The 12,296-nt window shown below is 34.8% G+C and overlaps 1 protein-coding gene across 1 annotated transcript; it reads left to right on the forward strand.

The window, feature by feature from the left end:
• The first annotated feature begins 9,447 nt into the window (after positions 1-9,447).
• LOC126633861 (uncharacterized) lies at positions 9,448-10,076 on the forward strand. The gene is made up of 2 exons (XM_050304404.1): positions 9,448-9,651; positions 9,738-10,076. The coding sequence occupies exons 1-2, from the start codon at positions 9,448-9,450 to the stop codon at positions 10,074-10,076; spliced, it is 543 nt and encodes a 180-aa protein (XP_050160361.1).
• Positions 10,077-12,296: the final 2,220 nt, after the last annotated feature.

The following is a 12,296-nucleotide window of genomic DNA, read 5'->3' on the forward strand; positions in this document are numbered from 1 at the left end:
TGTTCAGATAACACCTTGCATGCATGAAAAAAAAATTTCACCTCCCTAAAACTTTTAATTGTTGACATTAAAGTTTGTTTTGGTTTGTTTTCTCGTACATTCATATTTGTGGCATTCACACTATATTTCACAACACTCTAAATAATTTTAGGGGACTAAAAGTCTTGCATAAGATTCTCATCAACTAAAATAAAAAGGGTAATTCTCAGTTTATTACTTGAAGTTTTGTGGTTTTCAAACTTTCATACATTAAGTTTTTTTTTTTCATACTAGTCTCGTACCTAGAGTGAGATTTATAGGACACTTTCATACATCTGTTAAGATTTCCGTTAGAACATCGCGCCCACGTAGACAATGCTTGAGGCCCACGTGTCAATCTAGGCCCACTTGGACACTAAAAAATAAAAAGAAAACTAATGAAAATAGTTTCAAAGCTTTGAATTTTAACTAAAAATCATCTAATAACTTTATTTAATGATAAAAACAAAAGAAAGAAAATGAAACAAAAGAAAAACCCAACCAAAATTGCGTGTAAGGTGAACACCAACCTGTGTTCAGTTTTTAGAAATAGTACCCATGCTCATTTTCAGAAATAGTTTATTTAAGAAATAGTCAATGTTCAATTTAAGAAATAGTGATAGTACAAGTGTTCAGTTTAAAAAATTGTGATACTATCTGTGTTCAATTTAAAAAATAGCCAATTTAAGAAATAGTGAAGGAAAAGAGAGAGAGTGTGTCTGATGGAAGCAGGGTCTCGTGCATCAGCTTTTTATTATGCTTTTTATTTTTATTTTTTATTATATTAAAATTTTATCATTTTCATTAAAATTTAAGTCAATTTCATTAAAATTTAAATCATTTTTCTTAAATAAAGTTATTAGAATAAATTTTGCTCAAACTCTTTTTTTAAAGTTCCCAAAAAAAAAAATTTAAAAATTTTGACATTTTAAACACCTAAAAACTGTAAAACTAAACCCATTTGGCGGGAGTTGTAATTGTAGCCCCACCTCAGAACCCCTAAATTCCAGAGCGTGGGTTTTCAATTCCCACCAAAAAAATTTAAAAGCACATGCTCATAAACCAATTTCTTATTCCTGTGCTCAATTAGAAACAAAGTAGAAGTCATTATCTCTCAAGTGTAAGGTTGAACCACCACAAATAACTATCTTAATTTCAATTGTTATGAATCTAAAATCTAGAAAAGCACAACTTTAACAACTATTGGGTCAAGTTCTAAAATGTTCAATTCATAACAAAGAAGTACCAAAAGACCATAATTTTAACAACTATTGGGTCAAGCTATTCTTCCCAAATATAAGTATCAAAATACCAAAGTTGTTCTCCAAAATACCAAGGGCATATACAACTAGTACCAAAACAAACCTTTAAACAACAAAAAACATAAATATGCAGCTCCTCCTTTTCTATAACCTCCTCTTGAAGTGGTTTGGGAGACTTGAGTTGGCTGAGATGATGGTTATAGAGCTTCCTAAGTGCATGCATGTGATGACTGAGAGGGTTGTGGAGCTTCGGAAGTGCATGCATGTGATGCCTTAGATGTTGAAGCCTAAGTAATGAATACATACAAATTCTACAATTCACAAAAAATATATTCACCTAAGTAATGGATAAGTAATGAATAATATATAAACAGAAATTAAGAATCAATCACAAATATCAAAAATTTACCTAACTTTTCTTGCTTTATCTTCCCTTTCTAGCAACTGGACGAGGATGAGTGGTTTGACAACTGACCTTATTGTGTACTGAGCCCTTGCAGATACTACACGTCATAAATTTTTGCCCTCTCTTGCTTAACTTAAATTCATTTTCATATGCCTCCCTTATTCTCTACTTTTTAGGTTTCCCAGGCTCCCTTCTAAATGTAGGAGGAAGAATGCATTTCTTGCCAAGTGGCTCCCAAAATTTCATGCCTGTTGACCCATCATCTCTGTAACCGTATCACCCTCATTATTGACATTTGAACCCATCTTTGCTTTTTTTAGACCATCTCCAATAATTGGGGCCATAGCTTCAAAATTAAAGTAAAAAACTTTTAAGCCATAACCCAGAAACTACTTTTCTTCTCCAATGGTTATGGATCTATGGCTTAAAATTTTAACCCGAGATCATTAAATAATGATTTTAATTTTTTTTGGGTAACTTTTTAAAAAATTAAACTTATGTAGATTATCTTAATTGATTATTATAAACATTTTAATATAAAAATATTTATCCCAATAATTAATTAAAAATCATACAAATACATAGGTATTTATAAAGTTTTAAGTGAAATTTGATTTAAATATTTTTTTTAATTATTTTAGACGTTAGGTTTAATTTTGGGCCGTCAAAATTTTTTTTTACCATTAAATTTGATCTTATTTGATCACAGTTGTTGGATTATAAGTAAAAACAAAAAAAAATGTTTGGTGTCACATCCCGGCCCGGGCCCCTACCAAATCGCTGGTTCGACTCCGCTGTAGCACGATATTGTCCGCTTTGAGCCCCGATCACGCCCTCACGGTTATGTTTCTAGGAACTCACACGAGAACTTCCAAGTGGGTCACCCATCATGAGATTGCTCTCGCGCGAACTTGCTTAACTTTGGAGTTCTGATGAAACCCGAAGCCAGTGAGCTCCCAAACGGCCTTGTGCTAGGTAGAGATGAGAATATATATATATATATATATATATAGCTTGCAGGATCCTCACCCCTGGACGATGTGGGATCTTACAGTCCACCCCCCTTAAGGGCCTGACGTCCTCGTCAGCACATTTCCGGCCAGGGATTAGCTCTTATACCAAATTGTCACATCCCGGCCCGGGCCCCCACCACATCCCGGGCTCGACTCTGCCGTAGCACGATATTATCCCCTTTGAGCCCAAACCACGCCCTCACGGTTTTGTTTCTGGGAACTCGCATGAGAACTTTCCAGTGGGTCACCCATCATGGAATTGCTCTCGTGCAAACTCACTTAACTTCGAAGTTCTGATGGAACCCGAAGCCAGTGAGCTCCCAAAAGGCCTCGTGCTAGGTAGAGATGAGAATATATATATATATATACACACACACATATATATAAGGCTTGCAGGATCCTCACACCTGGGCGATATGGGATCTTACAATTGTGACAACCCATCCTTAATTTGACGTTTTTATAAATTTTAAAAGCATGAATTTACGAAATGCCTTAGAGGCAATGACTTTGTCTTCTATTGACCATCATCTAGAGGAACGTAGGACTTATTCTTTTAGCATATCCTTGTAGTGCTCGTCATTACGAACGAGTTGGCGTGAGCAGAATTGAAATCGGAGCTACGGTTAAGTTTTTACGAAACATCGAATACCAAAGGTAAACAGGTAATTTTGTGTTAGAGATAGTTTGAATTAATTGTGAGACATGTGGATATGGTGATGACGATGAATTGACGAATGGATGTTTATGCTAAGGGACTCTCTATCTCGCTCTCTTTATTCTTTGTGCACAGAAGCATTGTGTAACCATGGTAAGTCTCGAAATCCTTCTTATTTTTTCCATTTAAACATGATCTCGTACTGTCTTTCAACCTTAAATGAGAATCAGGGAAAGGTTGGTGTAGATGAATCTCCGGGGGGAAGGGGAGAGATTCCCCATAAATTCCCCAAATATTTGAAAGCTTGGACCCATGACCATTTAGCCCATTTTAGAGGATTTTTCCGGCCATCTCGTTGACGTTTGGCCTTCGAAACTGATATAGCCTTGTTCATTACATTTCTAGCTTCACATTGGTTTTTGAATCATTGAATTTGGTTAAGTATCAAGTTAGTTATTAGCTTTGAAAGTAGGGAAGAAATTCCTAGATTTCTGGAAAACTTAGACCGTGGCCATTTGGCCACTTTCAGGCCATTTTCCTGGCCACCATAGACCTTAGCTCGGCCCTATTTTCTTATATACTTGTTCCCTACACTCCTAACTTCACGTAGGTTTTGGTATCATTGATTTTGGTGGAGAATCGAGCTCGTTAGGAGCTCTAGAAGTTGGACCTTCAACCTGCAAATTGCAGGAACTCGCAATGAAGGCGAGTACGTATGTACTCGCATGCGCGTGGGCGCGTGTGGTCTCACATGGGTCCTTGATGCGTGCAGTGTGTAGATGTCAGTGCAACCACTTGTGGTGGTGCGTCTGGCCTTCGATTGACCCTCTGTCAACTTGTGTAGGTCCATGATGTCGAGTAAATCGATTTCATATATTCAAACCCTATGTTTGAGCAATCTATGAAGGTTTTATTTAAGTTTCCGTTTATGTGTTATTAAACTAAGTTAATTAGTAATTTCACATATAGGGAAAACGTATCCCAAGGACGTACAAGGTCAAGCAAGGCTTGGAGACTTCGTTTTGACTGCATATATGTGAGTGGGCAGTTGTTTTATACCTATACATAATTATAGTTTCTATAAATGCATATTTACTTCACTTTTACGCTTATATTGCCAAGTATCGTTATTGTGATATTAATTGTGATAAATACTGTTATATGGCTAAGATATTGCTATCATGACTTTCATACATATTTGTACATGCTCATCTTGCTGCACCAGTGTTAATACTCGCCCCAGGGCCAAAGCCAGTCATTCACATGTATGTTCACATGGCACCGTTTGCTCTCCTTGGATCCAAGTTAGGTGCCAGTCCTGTTGGGTAGATTGCATTAGGCAATCCGACTTGTATGTGACCGTGCTTCTGCACCAATCTTCACATGATCGTAGTACTAGAGCATATTGATTACACCCAGTCGTGCTCATGTCAAAAATTATCTGTCAAACTCGTGTCAGCTTAGATGCATGAGCACTTAGCTATACTTGATTATCACATTATTATATTACTGTGGCATTTGATATATCATGACTTGGCATATTTCTGGTTATAATGTTGTTGTATCATACTTACATAATATGTTTTAAGGAAACTATAGTTGTTTTACGGCGAGGGGTTAATATATTCGAAAATAAAGGTTTTTACAAAACATTGTTTTGCTGACCCACTCAACTTTGTTTTTCGCCCCTCCAGGTTTAGTAGCTGTGCTTATGTATATACAAGGATTCTGGCAAATCTCAGGAGATGGTTACCTTCAGTGGTATAACCCTCATCCTATTCACTTTACTGTCTTATGCTCTAATATCACGTGTGAAAGGGTTCAATCCCGCTCATCCGCGCACTCTTTTGTTTAGGCACTTTTAGATTTAAATTTATTCACATTGTTTTTCCACTACACTACAATATATGGCTTCGTCACCCTCCAGGTGTCGGCCAGCACAACTCGATTCGGTGTCCACTGGAACTTTCCGGGTCGAGGTGTGTCATTCGGAATATGACAATTTGGTGGTTCAGAATTATTTAAGCCAAGCTTAATTTCTAAGGGGAACCTAGCCCAAAGATATTTTGTCTTCATGGCTTATTTTAGCCCAATAGTTGGAGATTGTTTGGAGGGATTTTAAAGCTTATATTTTAAGCTTTATCTCATGGGTTAGAGATGATCTTAGAAATTCAAAAATAGAGCTATGATTTTTAGAGAAATTCGAAGACGACGTCGACGGTGTAAAAGTGGAGTCAACGGTTGGGCTTCTGGGTTTCACGTTTAACGTTTCATTTTTGTTTTTTTTTTTAATTTTAATCTTTGTTAGAGTTAACAGTGTTTAAAATGGAGTTATTGGTAGACAGGTGTCAACCTCTGAGACATGCCCTAGAGAGACCACAAAGAGTTTTAGATGCAAAAGATTTGAGCTTGTTTACACGTGACCCCCAGAAAAAAAAAAATCTTGAATCTGCCACTGGTCATCATTTATTTATTCATTAATGTATTGTTTTTTTAAGAATATTATTTCTGTATTTCATTTTGTTTATTATTTGCATATCTTTATTTTATCTTTGAAATTTGAACTGGGTTCATCTTTTTGCAATTGGTGTTTGTTTTTCACGGTTTAAAATTGCAATTGATTATTGCAAGCTAGGTTTTTTCCTGTTAGCAAGATTTAGAAAGTATGGGCGTGATGTTTATATGTATGTACCCAACGTCATAATTCATATTTTCCAACGATTTTTTTTTTTGTAATGTTCCAGTAAGACATGGGCGTGATGTCCATATGCGACTTAATACTTAGGAGTCTCAACTGTTTTTGGTAAATTAACTCCCTGAACTATTTGACCTTTATCGTTAGATTTCGTCTATTATTCTGTCAAATTCAAGGGCAAATTAGTTCTTTATCATCAATTCTTACATGTCACTTATAACTACCAATAAAATTATGACATGTGGACACATAATGTGAAATGGTCTTTTATGTAAATGTTTCGTTTGTTTATGTTTCTTATTATACTATAAATTTTTGAATTATTCCGTGTTAATGTGCCATTATTTTATTGGTGGTTGTAACTGACAAGTAAGAATTAATGAAGAAAAGATTAATTTGTCCTTGAATTTGACAGAATAGTGGACAAAATCTAATGGTAAGGGGTTAATTGGCTGATTTTAAATAGTTCAGGAGGTTAATTTACCAAAAAAATAGTTCAAGAGTCAATTTCAACTGAGGTAATAATTTAAGAGGTCAAACCGCAGTTTACTATTTTTTTCTTTTCATAGTGTGTTACTGAGTTGGGCTCTCAGGAGTCGGTACATATCTAATGGTAAGAATACTAGTACGTACTTAGTTTAATATTATATAACATAACTAATATTGTCACGTACCAGGACTGGGCAAATGATAATATGTCAAAACACTGGTACATACCAATATTTCAAAAAAATAACGTACCAAAACATACACTATAACAAAAAGCTTCATTAGTCACTAATAGCTACCAATAGCTAATGTGTATATAGAAGTTTTTAAAATTATACCATGCATGATTCGGATTCTAAATTCAATGTTTGTTTTTAAAATTATTATGTGATTTTTTTTTCTTACGGGTTCTAGTTTTTTTTTTTTCTCTCATCTTTTTTATTTTGTTTTTCTCTTAATAAAAAAATTAATCTAAAATATTGACGGAATTTAATGGTGAATGTTCAAATAGGAGAGAGAACTCATAGAAAGGTAGAGAAAAAAATAGGCAAGAGAATACTGCTCCCATTAATTTTGTTCTCATCACCTACCAAATGCACTAGCTATTGGCATACATTAAAATTACCCAAATTTTATTATTGAAAAGTACTAAACATGGTGGGAAGTTTACAACACATAACATGCCATGACCAAAGTTGTTTTTTCCCTGACAGGTTGGAAAATGTCTTTACGGTTGTAAATATGTACAAGTAGATCATTACTCTACCAATAAAAGTCCTCATAAATTATTGGAGTAATTAGGTTTTCATCCTTATTTTTACTACTCTATTGATTAAAACCTTATTACTTTTCAATTTTTTATCAAGGTCCTTTGTATTAATAATATCATTAATTATTTCAATAATAAAATATTTTTTATTTCTAAATATATTCATTTAATATTAAAAATGTTACAATTAGTATATTTATATTTATGACTAAATTTTTTATCATATATTTTTATTTTTAGTTTGTACCCATTTTTAATTTGCAACCCTTTTTTAATTTGTACCAATTTTCCTTTCAATTTTAATTTGTACCCATATATTAATTTCTTTTTGTGCCCATATTTTTTAAAGTTTTATTTGTATTGTACCCATATTTTTTTATTTATTTGTACCCATTTTTATTTTTGCTAAATGTACCCATTTTGAAGAATGTACCCATGTTTTGATACAATAATTTTTTGGTTATTTTTTATGAATGTACCCATGTTTACACACACACACACACAATAGTATATTTATATTTTAATATTTTTAATCCCACAAATTATGTTTTTTATTTAAAATCTCATTACTATAAACAACTATAAATTTTAATTTTTAATTTAAAAAATATAGTAACGTACATAGAAATAAATTATCAATTAATTTTAGGGACTTGGATCAAAAATTGAAAACCAACAAAGTTTCAATCAAAGATTATTCATAACTAGGGACCGCATCCAAAGTTCCCTAAATTATTTGTGAAAACCTGAGCAAATATCTGTTAGCTAAAAGCAAAGTGTACCGTGAACAAATGAAACGTGAAATCATAGGCTAAATGAAAAAAGAAGCATAAAAGCGAAGAATCAAACATATTCTTGGATACTAAGGGGAAAAGTTACATAATTTGAATTTGAATATTGACAATAAAATAAATTAGACAAAAAAAGAAGAACTAACTTAATTTATCATGCCTCGGTTTATTTGAGAGATACAAAGTTTTTTATTTATTGCAAAGAGACAAAACTTATTCATATGACAGGTGATGTCATGGTTATTTTTTTATTGCCTTTGCATTTACTATTTTACCTTTATACAACTTAAAGATACGTCTCTATCTTCTAATTTGTACTTTTTTTTCACTCTCTGTTGTAAATAGTGGGTATGTATGCCCACATGTATACATTAAACTTTTCATATGATTAATAGTGGGTATGTATGCCCACTTGCTCTATAAATAGAGCATTACGAGTGTTCAACAATAACAATAACAAGAACAACAAGAAAAGAAAGAAAGCTAGAATATTTTCAGTATCCTCCTATTTCTCTCTTATTTGCAATCTTTTTATAATATTTTACTACAGCCTCGCTCATGTCTCTAGCAAAGGTTATCTCTCTAACTTTTGCCTATTTATAATACGTTATCAGCACGACTCTCTAACCCTAAAACATTTCTCATTGCTCTTCGCCGAAAGAAAAAAAGAAGTTTCCTTTAAGGATTTTACTGTTCTTCTTCTTCCTCTGCCTTAACTGTTGGGTATACCCTCGTGAAGAATTGTTCGCACCATGTCTGCTTTTAGTTCTCAACCTAACAATTACTTATATCTTTGATTTCTTGTTTGGATTAGTTCCTAATTTCTAACCCTATGTTTATTTATCTTTGCTGCAATCAAAGATGGTGCAGTATTATCACCCATCTTGGACTGCAAATTTAATTTTACTGCAAATTTTAGGTGGAATGATATAATTGCCCACCCTACCCTGCATATTTAAATATGTATGCTATTTAATTTTATTGCAATTTTAGGTGGTGTGGAATAATCACCCACCCTGCTCTGCATATTTAAATTTCTACTACTTGAGTGGTGCAGAATAATCGCCCATCATATGCTATTCAATGAGAATGGTGCGGTACAATCGCCCTCCTCATTTATCATGTAAATCTCGAGCTTGAAGTTTCGAGTGCTCATCATTTTAGCCTGAAGATCAAAATGAAAAATTTGTAAGAACCAAAAGTTCTAACAATGTGTTCTTCCAGAATACATATTATTGCAAGTTCTTACACACATCATTTTTCTTTCTGAAAAGAAAATGGCGAACTTGGCAAAACTTGATTTTGTTGCCTTGGATATTACTAGGAAGAATTACCTTACCTAGGTAATGGATGCCAAGATTCATCTGGAGGTAGTGAATCTTGGAGAAACTATTAAGGAGGATAACAGTGCATCCTCTCAAGATCGGGCGAAGGCCATGATCTTTATCTGTCGCCACCTTGATGAGGGACTGAAGAGCGAGTACCTCATGGTTGAAGATCCACTAACCTTCTGGAAGGCACTGAAAAATAGATACAATCACCAAAAAACGGTGATTCTTTCGAGGGCTCACCTAAGGATCCAGGATTTTAAGACGGTGGCTGAGTACAATTCTGCTATGTTTAGAATTACCTCCAGTTGAAGCTCTATGGAGAAACCATTACTAAGGAAGACATGCTAGAAAAGACTTTCAGCACTTTCCATGCCTCCAACGTGCTCATGCAGCAGCAGTATATAGAGCGAGGCTTTACTCATTACAACCAGTTAATATTTGTGATCCTTGTAGCTGAGCAAAACAATGAGCTTCCAATGAAGAATCATGAGCCCTGGCCTACTGGATTAGCACCATTTCCAGAAGTGAATGCTACTTCCCTCGAAGGGAATACCACATCTTCTCATGGAAATAATTACAAACGAGGACATGGCCACAAGCAAGGCCGAAAGGGCAAAAACCATGGTGTCCAGTTTCACAACTAGATTCCAAGGCATAATATAGGCCCGAGCTTTAAAAATGCAAATTGCCAGAAAGGCAAAGCTCATATGAACACTCATAGAAATCCTGAAGGAGTTTACCATAGGTGTGGTGGCAATGGGCACTGGGCACGTACATGTCATACCCCAAAACATCTGGTGTATCTGTATCAAGTCTCCCTCAAGAAGAAGGTGTCGAGACCAATTTTCTCAACCAAGCCAAACATATGGACATACCTGATCCAGTGTTCGATTTATTAGGACAATTGAACACAACCCACCTAGATGTTTCAGAATTCATTATTGAAAGAGGGAATGAAGTTTTTAGGTCCGATTAAATCATTTATGTTTGATGTATTCTTGTTATTTGTACTTGTGATTTAATGCTTGCATTTTCAATTCAATAAAAGTAGTATTCCAGTATGAATAAACTGCTTTTAACTGTAATTTCCATTACTCTGAGAGCATGGATAAAAATTATGGTTGTTCTTAAAATAAGAGCAATGGTGGAGATTTTTGTCTTGCAAACAGTGCAACTATGCATACAATACTTTGAGATCGAAAGTATTTCTCGAACTTGATACTTACAAAAGTAAAGGTAACAACAATATTAAGGCAATCAAATGTAATTGATGTTGGAAATGTGCCCTAAAACCAATCATATGATGATACTTTACAGACATTTCACATGTTAAACTAATCTAGTTTAATATCAAGGGCAAATATTATTGTTTGAGCCGTCTCATATAAATGTTATACGTTTAAACGATAAGTCCAAGGAATATGTGATTGGGAGAATGCGATCTAAAGAAGTTAGATTCATGAGACCATTCTTTCGTAAACACATCCTAAACGTTCCTGATCATAGGATTGCCAATTGGGCATTGACAGTCCGTTAAGATCAATACGTGCTGTGTCTTCTCTCAGGGAGAATGACTAGTCTCGAGTCATTGGTGTGTGTGACATCAAGACAAGTACGTAGGTGCTCAATAGCGAATGAGTTCACTGAACACGATCAACGAAGAGTTCTCATATTCATGTCACATGAGAACTCATGGTTGGGATAATGCAAAGTAGTCATTTGACCTGAGGCATCATAGTTGTCTTGTGGTTAGGTCCTTGATCTTTGATTATGTCAAAGTCACTCCATTCGCGGGTGTCCACGGCATAGTTGGGGTTAAGCCACTTAGTCATGGAGGCAAGTGAATGCGCAACAAAGGATCTCTAACCTTCAAACTGTTTGAGGGAGAATACTCTATGATATGATTAAGAATCTCTAGCCACAGTATGAATGAGATTTAGGAAGTCGTTCCAAATCACATTCAAAGTAATCATATAAGCACATGAATCACATTGGATAGTAGACATGAATAAACTATCAAACCAAACAATGTGGTCAAGAGTATTGTATTAGAGAAAGACCGTATTGCATTTGTAATCCTAAACTGAATAGGTTCTCCACCTCTTCTGATTAGCTTGGGTAACCATGATATGCTGCTAGGTGTCACTCATGGTTTGTGGAAGCCCTAAATGTGTATAATCACTAAAGGGAGAATTGAAAGTAAGTTTCAATTCACAATCGATTTGAAATGGTTTTAATCGCCAACTGCCTCACTAAAAGGAACCTAATGGATCGTACACCATGTAAGGTGGAGATTGAAGAAACAATGGAGATGAGTAAGAATAATTAAATGGTTTAATTATTTATGGCAAGGATTAATTAATACGTTAATTAATCAAACGAATAAGTTCGTTAAAGACCTCGGGATAGTTTTGGACCTTAAGGCCCAATGGGCTTCGAACGTCAAGCCCATTGACTTAAGTTGTATGACAACTTAATGAATAATGATTCACAAAGGCCCAATTAGCCCAAAAATACCCTAAGGCCGGCCATTTAGAGATGGAGTGAGTTTTGGACTTATTTACAAGTTTGCCACTCCAATGAATTAAGGTATAAATATGACTTTATAGCCAAAATTCATTTAGGGTTTTCTTTTGGGGAAAGGATGAGAACATAAGCTCTCCTTTCTCTCTAAAGTGGCCGGCCTCCTTGGAGGGTTTAGCTAGCAATCCTACTACTCCAAGGTCACTCATTTCTTCTCCAATCTAACCTTGGTGAAGAGACTTAGAGGTTCTCAATTTTGGGAACTTGGAGAACCATATTCTTCCATCCAAATCCATGGATCTAAGAAGCAAGGAATGAAGGCCCTCTCCTTGGGTGATTAG

Source organism: Malus sylvestris, chromosome 9, assembly GCF_916048215.2.
Source record: "Malus sylvestris chromosome 9, drMalSylv7.2, whole genome shotgun sequence".
NCBI classification, from domain to species: Eukaryota; Viridiplantae; Streptophyta; class Magnoliopsida; order Rosales; family Rosaceae; genus Malus; species Malus sylvestris.